General features: G+C 39.4%; 2 protein-coding genes across 2 annotated transcripts in view; one reads left to right on the top strand and one right to left on the bottom strand.

Moving 5' to 3' along the window:
* LOC114161616 (von Willebrand factor A domain-containing protein 5A-like) overlaps nucleotides 1-23,813 on the bottom strand; it is a 56,057-nt gene that overhangs the window by 19,424 nt on the left and 12,820 nt on the right. The window lies entirely within an intron of this gene.
* Nucleotides 16,451-20,334, top strand: LOC114161620 (deubiquitinase and deneddylase Dub1-like). The gene is made up of 9 exons (XM_028045022.1): nucleotides 16,451-17,022; nucleotides 17,200-17,324; nucleotides 17,466-17,588; nucleotides 17,685-17,750; nucleotides 18,007-18,095; nucleotides 18,191-18,296; nucleotides 18,685-18,790; nucleotides 19,681-19,736; nucleotides 20,140-20,334. The coding sequence occupies exons 1-9, from the start codon at nucleotides 16,692-16,694 to the stop codon at nucleotides 20,230-20,232; spliced, it is 1,095 nt and encodes a 364-aa protein (XP_027900823.1). The 5' UTR covers nucleotides 16,451-16,691; the 3' UTR covers nucleotides 20,233-20,334.

Below are 23,813 nucleotides of genomic sequence, written 5' to 3'. Positions count from 1 at the left end.
GCACCGGAGTTGAGCCTTTTTTCATTCGGTGAAAGAGAAAAAGGCCGGAAGAGACGATAATGCCGATAATTAAAATGACTTCGATAGTTTTAATTTATCGTACGATTAATTGATTTACCGTTAATCTCGACAGGCCTAGTCCCTGATGTTTTTCCTGGAGAGAAGTGGCTTCTTTGCTGCCCTCCTTGAGACCAGGCCTTGCTCCAAGAGTCTCCGCCTCACAGTGCGTGCAGATGCACTCACACCTGCCTGCTGCCATTCCTGAGCAAGCTCTGCACTGCTGGTAGCCCGATCCCGCAGCTGAAACACTTTTAAGAGATGGTCCTGGCGCTTGCTGGTCTTTCTTGGGCGCCCTGGAGCCTTTTTGGCAACAATGGAACCTCTCTCCTTGAAGTTCTTAATGATGCGATAGATTGTTGACTGAGGTGCAATCTTTCTAGCTGCGATTTTCTTTCCTGTTAGGCCATTTTTGTGCAGTGCAATGATGACTGCACGTGTTTCTTGGTTCTTGGTAACCATGGTTCACAGAAGAGAAACAATGATGCCAAGCACCAGCCTCTTTTTAAAGTGTTGTTAAGGAAGAATAATTTATTATTAACTTTGGACAAATGTTTGGCTCCTTCTTCCTTAAATTCCCGGGTCCTCTCAACGGGCGGCGCTACAGCTAGAGTGAAACAACAACACTGCACGTTGACATCACAGATCACAGAGTTTAATCCCATACAAAGCAATGCATGAATCAATTAACAAAGCTGCAGAGGTACAGAGATATGCATTTTTTACCTTATACAGACGAAGACAGATCAACAAAACAAAGACAAACGAAGACAAAGACAAACAAAAAGGCAAAGACGCGTCTTTGGAGAGAGCCGATGCAAAAAAGCAAAAATAGTGACAGCTCTCTGAATTTTTAGCGCTGACACGAAATTTTATACTTAGGGGGTGTTTCTTCTATTTAATATATGCAATCAAGGCGTTCTGCTATCTGACCAACTAGAAACTCTCTTAAGTACTCAGAGAAACTTAAGAACTCCCCTAATTTACGGCAAAGATCGAAGGGCCATCTGGTCTCTGTCAAAACAAAAGGGCGGACCACTTAGTCCTGACCCCTGTGGTGGTACGGCTATCCCGGGCGCAGAAAGGTCCTGAGATGAGACTTCGCAGATACCTTTGGAATTTGAAGTCTCTTCCCCCAAGCTCCAGCGCTTCTGCCCCATCGGAATGCTAATTTTATGGCTTCGTGTGATCTAGCCGCACAGCGGGAGGCCCCTGTTTGTCTGAATGCCTGTTCATCTGGCCCAATCCCGAATGCTCACACAAAACCTGTTCCAAATAAGTGTTGAATATAACTTTTACACATGCCGTAAGATTAACTATATTAAGCACTAAAAATAATCATTTTTCCTCAACAGTCCCCCTTTGAGGTCTGAATAAACAGACCTCACAAAAATTGATTAAGCCTTCCAATACAGAACCAAAAACTATGTATTATAAAAATTAAAAAAAGAAAGAAAAAACCAAAATAAAAAACAAAAGAGTAGCCTGATTATATAACAGTTCCCCTTTTTAAACAAAACCCAAGAGTAAGAAATACTTATCATTTTAAAAATATAAAAATCATAAAACACAATTATCACAATACCAACAAAAACACAAGGTATAAAATGCAAAGAATAAAACAACGATACACATAAAGAAATCACTGAGAAATACTCTGCAACTCAAAAGACAACACTCACCACAAAATTACAAACTGTCAAAAATGAGAAACATAAAAATTACAAGTTGCTGCATGTTTTTTTTTTTCAGTGTCCATCGAAAGTCTCTCAAAAAACAAAATATGTAGTCTTCGTCAGGAAACGTTCAAAAAAAATACGCGCAAAAAACGAAACGAAAGTCCTTTTCAGAGTTCGCAAAGAACGAAAACACGCAATAAAAATGAGTCAATGTTGATCCTCTTGTAGCCTGATCCTCCTCGGTTGTCAACCTCAGGTTTCCACCTGAGCGCCCGTCGCTCACTGAAAATTGGATTATTATGCCAATTAAACAGCGAGTTTTAGGAGAAGGTGAAATCTCCTCGTGAGGAAACTAGATCCTGTGACATGACCTGTCACCGGTTTTTCAAAACAGACATTTTGTTTCAACATGAGTTTCATTAGCATCAGAAACACAATTACAACATTCTTTAGTGTCAGCATAATCAAACAATGGTTTCACTTAAAAAAAGTAAATTTGGCTTTGTCATTTTCCATCAGGGGAATTACTTTAATCTTTTATCAAAAAACGCAGACTTTGAAGGAGACCACATCCACAAGGCACCAGAAAAACAGCTGCAAACTGTAATGACAAAACAGAGATCAGATTTTCCAAAGGCATCATTCATTTGTGTTTCCAACACAAATATCTTCAATTCACTGTGTGTTATTAAGGAAGAATTATTTATTAAAACTTTGAACAAAACGTTTGGCTCGTCTCTTCCTTAACACAGCCGGGTTCTTCTCGGCGAGCAGCGGCCAGCTGTAAAACGAAACTAAACAAGGCGTGTTGACGTCACAGATCACAGAGTTTAATTCATACAAAACCACACATGAATCAGTTAACAAAGCTGCAGAGATACAGAGATATGCATTTTATCACAAAATAACAACAGACAAAGACAAACACGAAACACACAGACAGACAAAGGCGCCCACGTGGAGAAAAGATGGAAAAAAACTCTCTCTTTCTCTTTACACCATCTTATACAAAGAGGTGTTTCCGTATTTTAATTTATGCAACGAAGGCGTTCCGTAGTTCAACCAATCAGAGACCTGTTTCGGCCCCCCAGAGAAACTTGGAAACTCCCCTCATTGCAGCTCAGATGTCTGGTTTTTATCCAAGTAAGAGGGCGGACCACTTCGCGTTCATCTCCGTCTGGTACGGGGAGAGGCGCCAAGAAGTCTCTTGCCCCCTATCGGAATGTAAATTTATTACTCTGTCTTCAGCGGGGGAGGAAAAAAGCCCTGCTTGTTTAAATGTCTGCTATTGTCAGCTCCCACATGCTCAACAGAAAACTGTTCCAAATAAAAGTGTTGGCTATACCTTTACACATGTTGTAAGTATTTTAGCACTTAAATAATCATTTTCCTTAACAGTGTCCGAGTGAATTCTCCACCGCTCGTGGCTCTGTGGCTGCTATCGTCGAAATAAATGTGAAACTGCTTCTCCAAGCAGTCGCACTCTTCTTCAGAGACAACAGCTTTTGTTGTAGTTCAAAGTCAGGCCTGGAGCTCAGAACTCTAGGCCAGTCCGTGTGTAAAAAGCCATGAGCAACTCATCATGTGAAGCCTTATCTCCTACTTGTCCAGTTCTGCTCATTAAACGGTGGATGTGATCCATTCAATCTACGCTTCAATTATTATATACTATACCTCCAACAGATGGAAAACACCAAAACCTTGTAATCACCTGCTTCAAAAGACATGTTTCCAATGTTGAGGAAAATTATTATTTTTAGTGTTTAATACAGTTAATCTGACGGCATGTGGAAAAAGGTATATTTGACACTCTTATTTTGAATCAGACAAACAGGGGTCAAAATGCAGATCACAAAATGGGGCCTCTTGCTGTGCGGCCAGAACACAGAGCCATAAAATTAGCATTCTTGCAGGCAGTTGGGGGGAGACCTGCCGGAGGCCAGCATCTGGGATGGTGTAAAACTAATGCAAAATAGAAGATTGAAACCCCTAACATTTAATTTCTAAGTATTAATACTATTAGAAAATGGCTCAGGAATTATACTTTATTTTGTGTTTTTTTGTGATTTTATGTATTATTTTGGCAGAACTCAATCTTTGGAGAGGCTGATTGTGGGAAAGCAAAAAACTGGGGTTTGTAAAAACAACATCTCCTTGAAAATTACCAGATGCAAGTCTCTTTGAGAACTTTAGGAGAGATAATGGAGGAGACGTTAGATTCCAGGGGTGTCTGCAGATCTTATCTCAGGATTTCGGCGCCGGGGACACTCGTACCCAGCACGCCCAGGATTAAGTGTTCCCCCCTTTTGGCTTGACAGAAACCAGACGCCCTTCGAGCTTCGCTGTAAATTAGGAGACTTTTAAAGTTTCCCTGAATGCCGAAGAGGTTCCTGGTTGGTGTTAAGGAAATATGGATATTGTTGAATGTTTAATATGGCTAATCTCATGCCATGTGCGTATAAGAGATAAACATTCCTATTTGGGCAAATATTAAGCAGAGATAAACATTCTCCTGGCAGGGCTGTAACTTAGAGCAGCCACAAAACACTATTCTCTTGAAAGGCGTTAAATTAGTAGGCCATAAATAATATCTTCCCCTGCCTAGAGGTCGGAGGTTGGGGGTTTCCCAGGGGCTCTGAGCTGCATCTGGAGTTGATCACAAACTTTGAATCTGTTGAAAAGACTTCTATCTCATCATTGTTTGTGATAAGGCAAAGATTCAAATCTTGGGAGATGCTGAGTCCAAAGGAGTAAAATAGGTTTTGTGAAATTAACTTATAACTTTAACAACTAAAATGACTCTTGAGTTTTGTCATTAAAACTTAGGGGAAGGTTTACGTTTTTCCAAGGTGGCTCTCGGTTGGTCAACAGGAGGAACGCCTTCGTTGCATAAATTAAATACGGAAACACCTACTCAGTATAAAGTACATGTAACGCTAAAATAGAGAGAGTTTTTTCCATTTTTCTCCACGTGGGCGCCTTTGTCTGTCTCTGTGTTTTGTGTTTGTTTGTCTCTCCTTGTCTGTTATTTTGTGATAAAATGCATATCTCTGTACCTCTGCAGCTTTGTTAACTGATTCATGTGTTGCTTTGTACGAATTAAACTCTGTGATCTGTGATGTCAACACGCCTTGTTTAGTTTCGTTTTACAGCTGCCCCGCTGCTCGCCGAGAGGATCCGGCTGTTTAAGGAAGATACGAGCCAAACGTTTTGTTCAAAGTTTTAATAAATAATTCTTCCTTTACATTGGTCAAACAGCGTAACGCCTTGATTGAATATATTAAATAAGAGAAACACCCACTCAGTATAAAATTTCGTGTCAGCGCTAAAAATACAGAGAGCTTACACTATTTTTTTACAGTGACTCTCCAAAGACGCGTCTTTGCCATTTTTTCTCTGTCTTTGTGTTCATTCTGTTGATCTGTCTTCTCTGTCTTTGTCTGTATGGGGAAATCAATGCATATCTCTGTACCTCTGCAGCTTTGTTAATTGATTCATGCGTTGCTTTTTATGGGATTAAACTCTGTGATCTGTGACGTCAACGCGCTTTGTTGTGGTTTCACTTTCTAGCTGCTGCGCCGCCCGCTGAGAGGACCCGGGAGAATTAAGGAAGAAGGAGCCAAACGTTTTGTCCAAAGTTAATATTAAATTACTCTTCCTTAATACCAAATTAATGTTTTCCCAGAATGTTAAGCATATGCAGATCTTCATCTTAAACCAATCTTGTAAAATAGGACTAAACAAACAAAACAAAACAATAACAAAAGCTTAAAGATGTGCTGCAGTTTTACAGTTTACATTTATCATCAAAACAATGAATATCAGTGTGAATTAAACAGCCCAGTTTAAATTACTTTTATAAAACAAACTAGATCTTACTGGTTGTTTGTCTAAAACATTCGACATGCGTTCCTTAAACAAAAATTCAAAAGAGTTAGACCTGGAGTAGTTATGTCAATGTATAACTTAACAAATCCAGACACTTTCACAATACACCAATTTTCTCCAGGCCTTTTACTGGTAGTAGAATTTAAAGTTTTATTCAAAGTCATTTTAAATGGATGTAAATCAAAAAATAAAAATCAAGTTTAGAAAAATCATTATAATCCCACGTCTCAGACCCACCTGAGTACTTCTACTGATTAGTGATAACTTAATCAATAACAGATTTTTCAAACATTTCTTAAAACATTCTTAATCCATTAAATTAATGCTCTGAAAATGGCCAGCACAATAATATTTTTAATTTCTATAATTATTTTCCCAAGTTAATTAACCAAAATATGCTGCATTATCACTATAAATTTGTCTATTGGTTTCAAAATACTTTAGCCCATTGTCAGAACTTCTTTCAATGGAGAACAACTCAAATCCATTCAAAATAAGCACATATCAGACATGTTCTTCAAAACTTTTTGTTTCAGTAATATAAGTTTCAGTAATCTAATTAAGCAATATAAAAAATAAACCCATAACATATTCTCCCCCTTGATGATGCATTACCTGCTAATGCATCACAATTTCTACTACGTTTAATAACAATGTTGATGAAACAGGTTCATTATTTTACCTGAGAAATCCCACCCATATTCAATGCTGCCTTTTTTCTAAAAGGTAAACTGTCAAAACAACAGAACAATTTGCTTCGGCATGATTTAAACCTTCAAGATGACTCTATTTTCCGAAAACACTTCACATTACAGTTTTAAAGCTCATTATTTCATTGTACTCGTATGATTTTCAAATAATCCATTTTACAAACTTCTCAAGAAGATTCACTAATGTTTGACAAAGCCTGTTTACCAATTGTAAAGGAAGAAATATTTATTAAAACTTTGAACAAAACGTTTGGCTCGTATCTTCCTTAAACAGCCGGATCCTCTCGGCGAGCAGCGGGGCAGCTGTAAAACGAAACTAAACAAGGCGTGTTGACGTCACAGATCACAGAGTTTAATTCGTACAAAGCAACGCATGAATCAGTTAACAAAGCTGCAGAGGTACAGAGATATGCATTTTATCACAAAAATACAGACACACAAGGGATAGACAAACAAACATAAAACACAGAGACAGACAAAGGCGCCCACGTGGAGAAAAAATGGAAAAAACTCTCTCTATATTAGCGTTACATGTAACTTTATACTGAGTAGGTGTTTCCTCACTTTAATATATGCAAAGAAGGCGTTCTGTTGTTCAACCAATCAGAGACCTGTTTCGGCCCCCAGAGAAACTTGGAAACTCCCCTCCTTACAGCTCAGCTTCGAATGTGATCTGTTCTCTGTCAAACCAAACAGGAGGGAAACCCCCTAATCCTGGGCGTACCACGCATGAATGTCCCCAGCACCGAAGTCCTGATATAAATCTCACCGACTCCCCTGGAGTTTCTTCCTCCCACATTCCAGCTGCCGTTTCCATGGAGATGCTAATTTTATGGCTTTTGTGTGATCTTTGCCAGACAGTGGAAGGCGTCTGCTTGTCTCCTTCGGGCCTCTCTCTGGGTCACACAAACCCTGTTTTTTCAAATAAGAATGCTTAATATTCCTTTACACATGTTGTAAGTATTTTAGCACTAAAATAATCATTTTCCTTAACACAATTAAGACTCAGTGTTCTGATGCTAAAAACTTACATTCGACATTGTCCACATTATTTCATTGCTCACTATGTATTTGCTTGTTTAAACTATCTACACTAACATGAATTGCAAGACAAACAAAAACACAAAACATCTGGCCAGGTTTGTAGTCAGTCAAAATTTCATCAGTCAGTCCTCATTATTTTATCAAATTTTACTCTAATTTTTTATCAAATTTCACTGAAGCTTCAGGCATTTTCCAGTGTTTTATTAACATTTTGTCATGTTTCAATTTAATTAATTTTAAACTCTAATCTTCAGGAACCTGTTTTAAATACCCGTGCACGTTTAAAAAGAGACATCTCAAACTTATGTTAAAATCTAACAGCAACCAATAATTTCCCGTTATCTGGTACCAGTTTTTCACTTAACCCTTATTTTAAAACCAAAACACCACCTTCTACACCGTCTACATCTTTCTTCCCATTTAGCCAGGTACATTAAGTGTCCTGGCTCCATCTGACACATTCACTTCTCATCTCTCTTTAAGACTTTTCTCCTTCCCGTGTGGAAAACCTTTCCCTACGTGTGTTTTTTTATTTATTTTTTATTTATTTATACTTTCCCTGTAGACGGACAGCATGAGACGTCCTCTGGTATTTTGCAAATACCGCTGGCAGGATCTGTCCGAGTCCGTGAGCTTCCTGAAAAACCTGGATTCTCATATTTGGAAGGAGAATTAATTCAGCATTCAGTCCCCGCCAGAGTTTTCCACGAAGCCAGACTACAGGAATGGCCTATAACATCTTTTTCAACGCAGTGTCCATAATAACTTTGCAATAAAACGCAGCAAAAGCAACTCAAATCCACGCAAACAGCGCTTTTCAAACACAGCGTTCCGCTCAGAGCAATCAGCACACACACACACACAGACAGAGCTCTGCAGATTCAAACAGCGCACTTCCATGGCAGTAAGCACACAAATCGCCACACACAGAGAAATACAGAGAACACAAAACACAGTTTCAGACAAAAGTAAAAGACAGAGGGGGAAAGAACAACAAAAATACAAAGAAGGCGCTGGCTAACAAATAGAAGATGGATCCTATAAAGCCTCCCACAGACTCAGCCTACCGCAGACTATTTTGACGGCCTGCGGCAGACCTTTTGACGGCCTACCGCAGACCTTTCTAATTTGTCTTTAAAGTGTACCGCAGACTATTTTTTCCTTACGGTGTACTGCAGACCTTTCTAATTTGTCCTTAAAGTCTACCGCAGACAGGCGATACAGCCTATTTAATCCAATTATAAATCCACTGGAGATGAGCCGAAATCTCCGGCCGATCCAAACCCAAACTAACTATTGAATACACTTCCAAATTTATTTTTAAGGAGCCCAGTCATTGATCTCCCGGGTAAAGAACCTACGCAACAAACCCAGCATTTACGACAGAGGTAACGTAAACTCCTACTGCTTGCATCAGCCACGATCCCCTGTAATGTGTACTTTTCGTCCAATTACTAAACAACAGACTCTTTTAGAAACAATCTATATACCTCCGCAGCTTCGAAACTCCGAGTAGCTGCAGCTGGCCCGGTGTTATGCCCAGAAATGCATGCCTGCCGAGAATTGCATCCCCTGTCGCGGGAGCGCGCATCTTTCTAAACTCTCGCATTTTAATGAGGAAACGGACTGAAATATGACCGAAGACGAAACTTTTAAAGATATTCGTAACAATATCACGTTTCTTAAACATGTCAGCCTTAAAACGGTGGGTTTTATATCGCAGATTAATTGAAATAAATACGGTTTTTACACATTTATTGAGACAAATGAGTCAAACGTTTTTCAGTCCGTGTCTGAAGAAAATGCTCTCCGCATTTGGTTTGAAATTTCCCGATTTTTCTTTTAACATCATATTAGCTTAAAGTATTACAAAACAGAGGCCCATTATGTAGAACATTTTATATCATGCTTAACTGTCTAGCATATTAATGTAGAGGGGATGCATTTTAATGACTGAGCCTGCCAATATTTGTATCCCCTGTCTATTGTTGATATGAAACGTATAGCAGTTGCACAGAGAATAAGTGTCATTACGTAGAAAAGGTGAAGTCCCTCTTAACTCTTCCTTTCTTCAAGTTAGCAGAGGGATGCATTTTCTGGCATAGCAAATTATTACCTTGCCAATATATGTAGGCCTTATATATTTTCCATCCATCCATCCATCCATCTTCTTCCGCTTATCCGAGGTCGGGTTGCGGGGGTAGCAGCTTCAGAAGGGAGGCCCAGACTTCCCTCTCCCCAGCCACTTCTTCCAGCTCCTCCGGGGGAATCCCGAGGCGTTCCCAGGCCAGCCGAGAGACATAGTCCCTCCAGCGTGTCCTGGGTCTTCCCCGGGGCCTCCTCCCGGTGGGACGTGCCCGGAACACCTCACCAGGGAGGCGTCCAGGAGGCATCCTGACCAGATGCCCAAGCCACCTCAACTGGCTCCTCTCGATGTGAAGGAGCAGCGGCTCTACTCTGAGTCCCTCCCGGATGACTGAGCTTCTCACCCTATCTCTAAGGGAGAGCCCAGCCACCCTACGGAGAAAACCCATTTCGGCCGCTTGTATCCGCGATCTCGTTCTTTCGGTCATGACCCAAAGCTCATGACCATAGATGAGGGTGGGAACGTAGATTGACCGGTAAATCGAGAGCTTCGCTTTTTGGCTCAGCTCTCTCTTCACCACGACGGACCGGTACAGCGCCCGCTTGACAGCAGACGCTGCGCCAATCCGCCTGTCGATCTCCCGCTCCCTTCTTCCCCCATTCGTGAACAAGATCCCGAGATACTTAAACTCCTCCACTTGGGGCAGGACACCCCCCCTGACCCGGAGAAGGCACTCTACCCTTTTCCGGCTCAAGACCATGGCCTCGGATTTGGAGGCACTGATCCCCATCCCGGCCGCTTCACACTCGGCTGCGAACCGATCCAGCGAGAGCTGCAGATCACGATCTGATGAAGCCAAAAGGACCACATCGTCTGCGAAAAGCAGAGATGAGATCCTGAGGCCACCAAATCGGATCCCCTCAACACCTTGGCTGCGCCTAGAAATTCTGTCCATGAAAGTGATGAACAGAATCGGTGACAAAGGGCAGCCCTGGCGGAGTCCAACTCTCACCGGAAACGAGCCCGACTTACTGCCGGCAATGCGGACCAGACTCTGACACCGGTCATACAGGGACCTGACAGCCCGTATCAAAGGGCCCGGTACCCCATACTCCCGGAGAACCCCCCACAGGGCTTCCCGAGGGACACGGTCGAACGCCTTCTCCAAGTCCACAAAACACATGTAGACTGGTTGGGCGAACTCCCATGCACCCTCCAGGACCCTGCTGAGGGTGTAGAGCTGGTCCAGTGTTCCACGACCAGGACGAAAACCACACTGCTCTTCCTGAATCCGAGGTTCGACTATCCGACGGACCCTCCTCTCCAGGACCCCTGAATAGACCTTGCCAGGGAGGCTTAAGAGTGTGACCCCTCTATAATTGGAGCACACCCTCCTGTCCCCCTTTTTGAACAGGGGAACCACCACCCCAGTCTGCCAATCCAGGGGAACTGCCCCCGATGTCCATGCGATATTGCAGAGTCGCGTCAACCAACACAACCCTACAACATCCAGAGCCTTAAGGAACTCCGGGCGGATCTCATCCACCCCCGGGGCCTTGCCACCGAGGAGCTTTTTAACCACCTCGGCGACCTCGCCCCCAGAGATTGGAGAGCCCAACCCAGAGTCCCCAGGCTCCGTTTCCTCAGTGGAAGGCATGTTGGTGGGATTGAGGAGGTCTTCGAAGTACTCTGCCCACCGGCCCACAACGTCCCGAGTAGAGGTCAGCAGCACACCATCCCCACTATAAACAGTGTTGGTGCTGCACCGCTTCCCCCCCCGAGACGCCGGATGGTGGACCAGAATCGCCTCGAAGCCGTGCGGAAGTCTTTCTCCATGGCCTCTCCAAACTCCTCCCACACCCGAGTTTTTGCCTCAGCAACCGCCCGAGCCGCATGCCGCTTCGCCCGCCGGTACCCATCAGCTGCTTCCGGAGTCCCACAGGCCAAAAAGGCTCGATAGGACTCCTTCTTCAGCCTGACGGCATCCCTCACTGAAGGTGTCCACCAACGGGTTCGAGGGTTGCCGCCGCGACAGGCACCGACAACCTTGCGGCCACAGCTCCGATCGGCCGCCTCGACAATGGAGGCACGGAACACGGTCCACTCAGACTCCATGTCCCCCACCTCCCCCGGGACGTGTTCGAAGTTTTGCCGGAGATGGGAGTTAAAGCTCCGTCTCACAGGGGATTCCGCCAGACGTTCCCAGCAGACCCTCACAACACGTTTGGGCCTGCCAGGTCTGACCGGCTTTCGCCCCCGCCACCGGAGCCAACTCACCACCAGGTAGTGGTCAGTGGACAGCTCCGCACCTCTCTTCACCCGAGTGTCCAAGACATACGGCCGCAGATCCGATGAAACGATGACAAAGTCGATCATCGAACTGCGGCCTAGGGTGTCCTGGTGCCAAGTGCACATATGGACACCCTTATGCTTGAACATGGTGTTCGTTATGGACAATCCATGGCGAGCACAGAAGTCCAGCAACAGAACACCGCTCGAGTTCAGGTCGGGTGGGCCGTTCCTCCCAACCACGCCCCTCCAGGTCTCACTGTCGTTGCCCACGTGAGCGTTGAAGTCCCCCAGCAGAACAAGGGAGTCCCCAGGAGGAGCACTCTCCAGTACCCCCTCTAAGGACTCCAAAAAGGGTGGGTAATCTGAACTGTCGTTCGGCCCGTAAGCACAAACGACAGTCAGAACCCGTCCCCCCACCCGTAGGCAGAGGGATCCTACCCTCTCGTTCACCGGGGTAAACCCCAACGTACAGGCGCCGAGATGGGGAGCAACAAGTATGCCCACTCCTGCCCGACGTCTCTCTCCCTGGGCAACTCCAGAGTGGAAGTATGTCAAGCCCCTCTCAAGGAGACTGGTTCCAGAACCAGAGCCATGCGTCGAGGTGAGACCGACTATTTCTAGCCGGAACCTCTCGACCTCACGCACTAGCTCCGGCTCCTTCCCCACCAGAGAGGTGACATTCCACGTCCCAAGAGCCAGTTTCTGCAACCGAGGATCGGACCGCCAGGGTCCCCTCCCTTGGCCGCCACCCATCACACAGTGCACCCGACCCCTTTGGCCCCTCCCACGGGTGGTGGGCCCATGGGAGGGGGGGCCCATGTTTCCTCTTCGGGCTGAGCCCGGCCGAGCTCCATAGGTAAAAGCCCGGCCACCAGACGCTCGCCATCGTGCCCCCCCTCCAGGCCTGGCTCCAGAGTGGGGCCCCGGTGACCCGCGTCCGGGCGAGGGAACACCAAGTCCAAGGTTTTCCTTCATCATTGGGGTCTTCGGGCTGCACTTTGTCTGGTCCCTCACCTAGGACCTGTCTGCCTTGGGTGACCCTACCAGGGGCATGAAGCCCCAGACAGCATAGCTCCTAGGATCATTGGGGCACTCAAACCCCTCCACCACGATAAGGTGGCAGCCCATGGAGGAGCTTCTATATTTTCCACAAATATAATTCTACTGATACAAAATGTATACCAGCAGTTCATAAAACAAGTGTGATTGTATAGAAAAAGTAATTTCACTCTTGACTCTTTATTTCTCCATGTAAGCAGGGGATGCATGTACAGCAAAGCCTATTATTAGCCTGCCAAAATATGCATGGCCTCTCCATGTTCTTCAAATATTATCCTATCGATATAAAACCCATACCAGTAATTCATAGAACATCTCTGATTATGTAGAAAAGGTGAAATCCCTCTTTAATTCTTTATTTATCCAAGTTAGCAGGGGATGCATTTTGTGGCAATATGGATGTTGAGCCTGCCAAAATATGCATGCCCTACCTATTTTCCTCAAATTTTATCCTATTGCTATGAAATTCATACCAGCAGTTCATACAACTACTCTGATTATGTAGAAAAAGTTATTTCACTCTAAACTCTTTATTTATCCAAGTTAGCAGGGGATGCATTTTTTGGCAATATGGATGTCGAGCCTGCCAAAATATGCATGCCCTATCTATTTTCCTCAAATTTTATCCTATTGCTATGAAATTCATACCAGAAGTTCATACAACTACTCTTATTATGTAGAAAAAGCTATTTCACTCTAAACTCTTTATTTATCCAAGTTAGCAGGGGATGCATTTTTTGGCAATATGGATGTCGAGCCTGCCAAAATTTGCATGTTTTATTTATTTTGATCTATATATGAAATTTACATATTACGTTTTATTATTATGTAGCATGGTCAGTTATGATATCGTTAAAAATGTCATGTTCAACATTTGGATTTAATGTCGTAATAACCATTTACAATTCCAATTGTCTGTTTTGTAATTGTAAATGATTCCTTTTCTAAAAAATTTAAATTATTGAGAGCATCATTTTATATGAACAAATTTCTATTTATTGTTCGATACAGTTATTGTGTGCACTTAAAAGTCACACTTGTCTATATAACCAGTGTCCTACTTATGCATATTGCACACATTTATGTTATTCTTTAGCACTGTTTGCTTTTTCATGCTATGATTGCTGAAACAAAATATCACAGACATAATATTGTATCAGAAAGTATTAAGAAATCGTTAGTTTTGTTACATTTATTGTTAAAGAAATAGATAATCAAGGAATTTTGATAAACCTATAAGTCCATATTGCCCATCCATATTCCACTATACTTGCACCGCCTTTCTATTTTTAACCCCAAAACTCACTTCATTATTCCACAATACAAGTGAAAAATAAATATAAATATTCTGAAAATCAAGTCTGCGAAGAAAGTGAGATACTTCTTTTCTACAAGTGAAATTTTTCTTTTGAAGTGTAGATGTGACTTGAAAAACCACACTGTTTGCATCATTTTCAATATAAATACAATATATATATGTAATACAAATGCAAACTTCAGCATAAAGAGATCTGTAGACCACGAAGGAGGCGGGGCTTAATTATCCAATTAAGAGCATAGTTAACCATAGTGGAGCATATCAAACTATTCAGTTTGACTCTGTTCATTCTGGTTGGTCTTGGTGGTCGGAGTTCTTGTTATTTTCATTAGAAAATATGGACCCTAAGCTTTTTGAAACCATTTTTAAATACAAAGTTTATGGTTCTTACAAGAGTGGTTTTTCAAAGGCACAGAAAGCTGAAATTCGTCGCAAAGCGAAAAACTACGAAGTTGAAGGTCAGTATTATTCTGAAGTCTTCTGTAATTGTATCTGTTCTTTTTCTGAATGTATTACTTTCAATACATTCTTATTGTTTTTGTTATGTGAATAGAATGTTAACAGTACAGTCTACAGTGTTATCTTTGTTTTTAAAACTACTCAAAGCATTTTTTACTAAGGGAAGAAATTTAACTGAATTATATGGCTTGTTTGTTGTGAGTATACAAACCAAATGAAAGTTTTGAATTTACATTAATTGCAGCATTAAAGTGGAATGGATATGTCTAAGTCGATATTTTGTTTTGAATACTGTTACTTTGATATGGCATATAAATATACTCTGTGTTTAAAATAAATTTTTTTCAAAAGCTTTTTGAACAGACTTATTTACATATAACATTTTTCCAAAATAAGTGTTTTCTGTTACTTATTTGTTGGTGGTAGGACAAGAACTGTTGTATGTGAAAGGCCAGGGAAGAGATTTAAAATTAAAAGTTGTCTGTGGTGCAACAAAAGCCAACGAAATCTTCTTGGCTTTCCATGCAAGTGCCTCGGGAGGTCACACTGGCCGAAAGAAAACACGAGATGCCATTGCTAGACGCTTCTACTGGCCTGGAATGACAGCAGACATAAACAAATGGGTAAAAACACATATAAAATAATTGAATACATGCCTAAATCAAATGTGTGTGTATATATATATATATATATATATATATATATATGTATATATATATATATATACACATATATATATACACATATATATGTAAAACATTTCAAATGCTATCACTTCTGCAGGTATCAGAGTGTGAAGTGTGTCAGTCTGCAGGGTATAAAATAAAAGACACCATTGAACATACCCCAATAAAGGTATTGATAATAAAATAATTAAAGGAATATAATATGTTACTCTATGCTGACAACCATAACATAAGGCTGAATTAAATGTTTATTGTTTAATTTTTTCATCTTTCCATTTAAGGTTTCACATCCTTTCGAGCTTATTGGAATGGACCTTATAGGGAAACTAAAAACCACAAAAAATGGATATCAGTACATCTGTGTGATGACAGATTACTACACGAAATGGACTCAGGCGTACCCAATCACCAGTAAAACTGCAGAAGAGGTCACTACACAGATTCTTAAATTTGTTTTTCAATTTGAAGCCCCTAAAAGAATTCTGACAGACCAAGGCACAGAGTTTGTCAATTCGGTAAAGTTGTATTTCATCAAAAATTTTTTGTTAAATGTGGCATGCAGTTTTTGACTTATGAATTTGTTATGGTTGTGACAGATAAATAAGAATGTCTGTGAAAAACTGGGCATTAAAAGGAGTCTCTGTGCACCCTACCATCCACAAACAAATGGTTTGGTGGAAAGAATGAATGCCACTATCCAAAGGTAGCTGATACTCGTCGACAAGAAAAGTCCCAATTTTACAGGATAAATCATATTATAATATCCACTTTAATCTTTTTGTCTTCAGGTCTCTGTGCAAACTTGTGGGGTCGAAACCAGAAACCTGGGATGAGTATCTCGATGTGGTCATGTTTGGACTTAGGACCAAAAAACAGATGACTACAAAGTTTTCCCCTTTTTTTCTTATGTTTGGACGTGAAGCTCGATATCCGTTTGAGATCCCAGAGAAATATGAGGTTTGAAACATTAAAAGTAAAATTTCAATTGTCTTACAATAACACGTCAATTACACATGTTCTTCAAGTCAGACATTGATGTGTGTTATAGATCAACAACACTGTTGAGCAGGTTATGGAGGAAGAGACTGTGACAGAATGCATAAAGCATTTGGATGCCATTAAAGAGGTCATTGAGGCAAATGTGACCAGATCAACAACAATGACAAAAAAAGGCTGCGCTCAGCCAGCAGAAACGTGTCATTCAGTGTAGGAGAGTTGGTTTTGAGGCAAAATGTGAGGAGTCAACAAAGAAAAGGGGGTAAGTTGGAGCCCAACTTTCTTGGACCTTTCAAAATATCAGCCCTCCAGGGAAAGAGTGCTGACCTTATTTCAGAAAATGGAGCACTGTTTAAAAATATCAGTATCGACCATCTCAAACACTTCAAACCAGAAAATCCACGAATTCCACATAAGATGACCACACAAAAAACAGAAAATCCAACATCTGCTCCTCCAGCCCCTCCGACCACCTCTCCTCCAGCCTCTCCTCCAGCCCCTCCGACCACCTCTCCTCCAGCCCCTCCGATCACCTCTCCTCCAGTCCCTCCGACCACCTCTCCTCCAGCCCCTCCGACCACCTCTCCTCCAGCCTCTCCTCCAGCCCCTCCGACCACCTCTCCTCCAGCCTCTCCTCCAGCCCCTCCGATCACCTCTCCTCCAGTCCCTCCGACCACCTCTCCTCCAGTCCCTCTGACCACCTTTGCTACAGTCCTTCCAACCACCATGTCTGACACGATTTCAACAGGTATAATGTCATGTGGAAATTACATTGACCTTGCATAATTTAATCAGTGTTAGAATGCGTTTTGATATTTTCAAATTTTTATATAAAATAAGTAATCATAAAATCTACATTGGCATCATATTTTACATGTTCTTTTGTATTTATGACTAATATTTGTATTTCTGAAATATTTCTTAGTTTTAAACAAGGTGTGGGGAGGAACACATAAAGACACATATGTCCTACTGTCGAAGATTGGACCCTACAAATTATTTAGCTCGGACTTTGCCAGAATTTGTCCGGGACAGGAGCTGGAGAGTGAGGTACCTTAATTTCAATAAATCAATGGATGGATGGATATCACTGTCTCTGTCCTGCTAGATCAGGCTTTCAAATGCACTTATAATAAACTTTTAGAGAAGCTATGCATTAAACTTGCTCTTTTTAAATATGACTCTTTTCAGGTTATTAATGCCTACCTACATCTGATGGTTAATAACTACAATAGGAATCATCAGGAAAAAGCCAGAGTAATTGACAGCTTTGAAATGTCACGGATTTGGCTCAAAAAAAGTTCCAGGTTAAAGGTTTGTGTGGAAAACCTTTTAAATTTGAAATTACATTTGATATTATGAAGTGTTATAATTAATTTTTCAACTTTTCCATGTAATTTTTTGTCTTAGATTGATCCAGAAAAGTTCAAGATAATAGTGGGTATTGTTAATGAAAGTCACCATTGGATGCTAGTGGTAAGAAGCAAATGCTTTTTAAATATTTTTTTACTTATTGAAGGACATGTCTTTCTTTGTAATTGTGTGAGAACAAGAAAGACTTTTATAAAATGAAATATAAAATGATTGGAAATGTCAATAAAACTATAACACAAATACACCGAAAGTCACAACAACTGATTTTTATTCTTTAAAGTATTAATTGAATTGGGCACTTCTTAATTTATATTGTTACTGAAAAATCCTGAGTTGGGCATTACCTTTTCATCCTTAGGTAATTTATCCACTTGAAAAAAGGACAGTTTTCCTTAACTCACTTGGAGAGTCCCAAAAGGATGTGAAGAGGTGCTTGGAAGCAACAAGGTGAAAAAAACAAGAACAATTATTGTTTATTATAATCAAATATGTCATAACTGGATAACTAGAATGTTAATTTAACATTTTATCCTCTCAACAAGGGCATTTATGAGAAGCAAAGGGATGAAAGTCTCCAGGTGGAAATGTGAAACTGTCACCCATGCCATCCAACAAGACATGGTTTCTTGTGGTGTGTTTGCACTTAAAGTAAGTGCTGTTTATATGGTAGTTTATGTTTTTGATGTGAAATAAAGATTAATATGAAAGTGGTGGTCTAATAATCACATTACCATTAAACTAATGCTATTTTGCATGAGTAGACCTTTTAAGATGATGAACAGCTTTGGCTAACTTAAGCTGTGCATTTCTGCCTAAAATATAATGTAGTCAATGAATTCTATTGCTTTATTACATGGTTGATTTATGTTAACGACAATGGAAAGAGTCTGAAATAAGTATAGCAACAATATTTAAATATTCACAAATGCCATGTCCTGTATATGACAGTATAATACTTTGACAAATATTTTGTCTTTATAGTGTGTCTACTGTTAATCTTCTTTCTTTTTTCCAAAAATCATATTTGTCTTTACAGTTTGCAGAGTGCATACTGGAAAACAAGGACCTGAACTTTCCATCGACAGCAGAAGCTGTTAAAACCATGCGACTCGACATTTCTTCCACACTTCTTTCTGAATCAGGTGTCTATTTGAATTTTTTTTATTCAGTTCCTATGTGTGTGGGATAAAATGTTGTGTGTAAAATCATGCATGCACCAAAGAATTGTTAGGTTAGCTATTTTATCTAACTAGAAATATTAAAATATTGAACTTTGCAGATGTGTGAAGTACAATCGTGTTAGTGTTTATATCAAATTCAATTAGTAAAGAACATTTCAATACACCTGGCCTTGATCTCTATCAAATAAATTACACATAACAATGCCCAATGTAAAACTATTGATGCAAAAAACATAATTAACAAACTTAAAATTGTTCTAGGATACAATTACACTTTTCTTGAGTAGCTTTAATGTAACATAAAAAGCAAAAAGGATTTGCAGTTTGTGAAAGTACAAAACTGGAATGAGATGTATCATGTGAACCCTTATATTCATTACTGTGTTTCATAAAATTAACATTTACAAAATGACAACTTTCACAAGATATATATATATATATATATATATATGTATGTAGACATATTAACATTTTCTGAATGCCATTTTTATACTTTCAGTCACATAAGTTGGAGGAAATTATAAAAAAGTAAACACTAAGTTATACTTTCTTTTACCATAAATCCCAGAAATACCTTAAATACATGTGTTTCAATTCATGAGTAGACAGACACCATGTGATCCTGCCTAATATACCAATATGATGTGCAGTTTTTATTACTTGTATTACTTTATGAGACCAAACATTATCAAAAAGGGATGATTAGACGACTGAGATACACACAGAGGATTATTGTTGTTCAACTTTCTAAAGAGCACTAACAAATGTAATTATTTAAAAAAAAAAAAAAAAAAAAACCATTAAGTTTATTTTATAACATTGGTTTAAAGTTGCGGTTTGTTTTTCTGTAGAGTCAGTGGAGAACCTCTGCAGACACTGTGGCAGTGAGGACAAAGGTCATTTGTGGGTAAGACAACAATGTAATGCATTGAAAAATAAATTCAAGCAAACCATATACCATCCTTAAAATAGTTGCAAAGTATTTATATATACAAAAAAAAAATCATAATAAAATAAATAAACACCCAAGGAAGGTAAGTGGAAAGTTGTTTAAGTTTTTTTTTAAGTACAGTCATAAAACATTAAACACAGTTGCTTATGGTCCTAGAATTTCTTTACCTCCATACATGTCAGGAACAGGCTGTCATCTCCGCAAATATTGGGCTACCAAGCATATATAGATGATTAAGAAGAAGCTTTATGTTGACAAAACCCAATATAGCTTCAGTAAAAAGATAAGGACCTAAAAACATTCTTTATATTGAATATTCTTTGTTATTACTTGACCATTTTGATTTTTTTATTTACAGATCGCATGTGACAGATGCAACTGGTGGTACCACCAAGACTGCATTAACTTCAAACAAACCAACACAGACTACTGCTGTGAAATGTGTTTGTAGATTTAATGTTTGCAGCAATATTCATCATAAATGACTGCAGTTCAGTAGATTAGTAGTTTAAACTTGACAATTTTTTTTCACGTAACTGGTTTTCCAAAAATTGCTGTTATGAATATTTTTTTGTTGAATATAATAAAATATTGATTTAATTTGTATCTTAAACAAAAATAAAAATTGTTTGTGCATGCTTTACATTTAGCAAAGTTGTAATGTGAGATTTATTTTCTTCAGTATCCTTTTAATGGTTATCATAAAGAAATAACATTTTCTACATGTTCACATTTGTTCCCTCATCTGCTGGTATGAGTTTCACATCAATAGGATAAAGTTTGAGGAAAATAGGTAGGGCATGGAGATTTTGGCAGACTAATAATAGGTTTTCCAAAAAATGCATCCCCTGCTAACTTGGATAAATAAAGAGTTTAGAGTGAAATAGCTTTTTCTACATAATAAGAGTAGTTGTATGAACTTCTGGTATGAATTTCATAGCAATAGGATACAATTTGAGGAAAATAGGTAGGGCATGCATATTTTGGCAGGCTCGACATCCATATTGCCAAAAAATGCATCCCCTGCTAACTTGGATAAATAAAGAGTTTAGAGTGAAATAACTTTTTCTACAAAATCACACTTGTTCTATGAACTGCTGATAAAAGTTTTAAATCAATAAGATAAAATTTGAGGAAAATAGATAGGGCATGCATATTTTGGCAGGCTCAACATCCATATTGCCACAAAATGCATCCCCTGCTAACTTGGATAAATAAAGAGTTTAGAGTGAAATAACTTTTTCTACATAATCAGAGTAGTTGTATGAACTACTGGTATGAATTTCAAAGCAATAGAATAAAATTTGAGGAAAATAGATAGGGCATGCATATTTTGGCAGGCTCGACATCCATATTGCCACAAAATGCATCCCCTGCTAACTTGGATAAATAAAGAGTTTAGAGTGAAATAACTTTTTCTACATAATCAGAGTAGTTGTATGAACTGCTGGTATGAATTTCATAGCAATAGGATAAAATTTGAGGAAAATAGGTAGGGCATGCATATTTTGGCAGGCTCGACATCCATATTGCCAAAAAATGCATCCCCTGCTAACTTGGATAAATAAAGAGTTTAGAGTGAAATAACTTTTTCTACATAATCAGAGTAGTTGTATGAACTGCTGGTATGAATTTCATAGCAATAGGATAAAATTTGAGGAAAATAGGTAGGGCATGCATATTTTGGCAGGCTCGACATCCATATTGCCAAAAAATGCATCCCCTGCTAACTTGGATAAATAAAGAGTTTAGAGTGAAATAACTTTTTCTACAAAATCACACTTGTTCTATGAACTGCTGATATAAGTTTTAAATCAATAAGATAAAATTTGAGGAAAATAGATAGGGCATGCATATTTTGGCAGGCTCAACATCCATATTGCCACAAAATGCATCCCCTGCTAACTTGGATAAATAAAGAGTTTAGAGTGAAATAACTTTTTCTACATAATCAGAGTAGTTGTATGAACTGCTGGTATGAATTTCATAGCAATAGGATAAAATTTGAGGAAAATAGATAGGGCATGCATATTTTGGCAGGCTCGACATCCATATTGCCAAAAAATGCACCCCCTGCTAACTTGGATAAATAAAGAGTTTAGAGTGAAATAACCTTTTCTACATAATCAGAGTAGTTGTATGAACTGCTGGTATGAATTTCATAGCAATAGGATAAAATTTGAGGAAAATAGATAGGGCATGCATATTTTGGCAGGCTCGACATCCATATTGCCAAAAAATGCATCCCCTGCTAACTTGGATAAATAAAGAGTTTAGAGTGAAATAACTTTTTCTACAAAATCACACTTGTTCTATGAACTGCTGATATAAGTTTTAAATCAATAAGATAAAATTTGAGGAAAATAGATAGGGCATGCATATTTTGGCAGGCTCAACATCCATATTGCCACAAAATGCATCCCCTGCTAACTTGGATAAATAAAGAGTTTAGAGTGAAATAACTTTTTCTACATAATCAGAGTAGTTGTATGAACTGCTGGTATGAATTTCATAGCAATAGGATAAAATTTGAGGAAAATAGATAGGGCATGCATATTTTGGCAGGCTCGACATCCATATTGCCAAAAAATGCATCCCCTGCTAACTTGGATAAATAAAGAGTTTAGAGTGAAATAACTTTTTCTACAAAATCACACTTGTTCTATGAACTGCTGATATAAGTTTTAAATCAATAAGATAAAATTTGAGGAAAATAGATAGGGCATGCATATTTTGGCAGGCTCAACATCCATATTGCCACAAAATGCATCCCCTGCTAACTTGGATAAATAAAGAGTTTAGAGTGAAATAACTTTTTCTACATAATCAGAGTAGTTGTATGAACTTCTGGTATGAATTTCATAGCAATAGGATAAAATTTGAGGAAAATAGATAGGGCATGCATATTTTGGCAGGCTCGACATCCATATTGCCAAAAAATGCACCCCCTGCTAACTTGGATAAATAAAGAGTTTAGAGTGAAATAACCTTTTCTACAAAATCACACTTGTTCTATGAACTGCTGATATAAGTTTTAAATCAATAAGATAAAATTTGAGGAAAATAGATAGGGCATGCATATTTTGGCAGGCTCAACATCCATATTGCCAGAAAATGCATCCCCTGCTAACTTGGATAAATAAAGAATTAAAGAGGGATTTCACCTTTTCTACATAATCAGAGATGTTCTATGAATTACTGGTATGGGTTTTATATCGATAGGATAATATTTGAAGAACATGGAGAGGCCATGCATATTTTGGCAGGCTAATAATAGGCTTTGCTGTACATGCATCCCCTGCTTACATGGAGAAATAAAGAGTCAAGAGTGAAATTACTTTTTCTATACAATCACACTTGTTTTATGAACTGCTGGTATACATTTTGTATCAGTAGAATTATATTTGTGGAAAATATATAAGGCCTACATATATTGGCAAGGTAATAATTTGCTATCCCAGAAAATGCATCCCTCTGCTAACTTGAAGAAATGAAGAGTTAAGAGGGACTTCACCTTTTCTACGTAATGACACTTATTCTCTGTGCAACTGCTATACGTTTCATATCAACAATAGACAGGGGATACAAATATTGGCAGGCTCAGTCATTAAAATGCATCCCCTCTACATTAATATGCTAGACAGTTAAGCATGATATAAAATGTTCTACATAATGGGCCTCTGTTTTGTAATACTTTAAGCTAATATGATGTTAAAAGAAAAATCGGGAAATTTCAAACCAAATGCGGAGAGCATTTTCTTCAGACACGGACTGAAAAACGTTTGACTCATTTGTCTCAATAAATGTGTAAAAACCGTATTTATTTCAATTAATCTGCGATATAAAACCCACCGTTTTAAGGCTGACATGTTTAAGAAACGTGATATTGTTACGAATATCTTTAAAAGTTTCGTCTTCGGTCATATTTCAGTCCGTTTCCTCATTAAAATGCGAGAGTTTAGAAAGATGCGCGCTCCCGCGACAGGGGATGCAATTCTCGGCAGGCATGCATTTCTGGGCATAACACCGGCG

The sequence above is a fragment of the Xiphophorus couchianus genome, chromosome 18 (assembly GCF_001444195.1).
Source record: "Xiphophorus couchianus chromosome 18, X_couchianus-1.0, whole genome shotgun sequence".
Lineage (NCBI taxonomy): Eukaryota > Metazoa > Chordata > Actinopteri > Cyprinodontiformes > Poeciliidae > Xiphophorus > Xiphophorus couchianus.
Note: the sequence above shows the minus strand (reverse complement) of the source record. Positions and strands in the feature narration are given on the sequence as shown.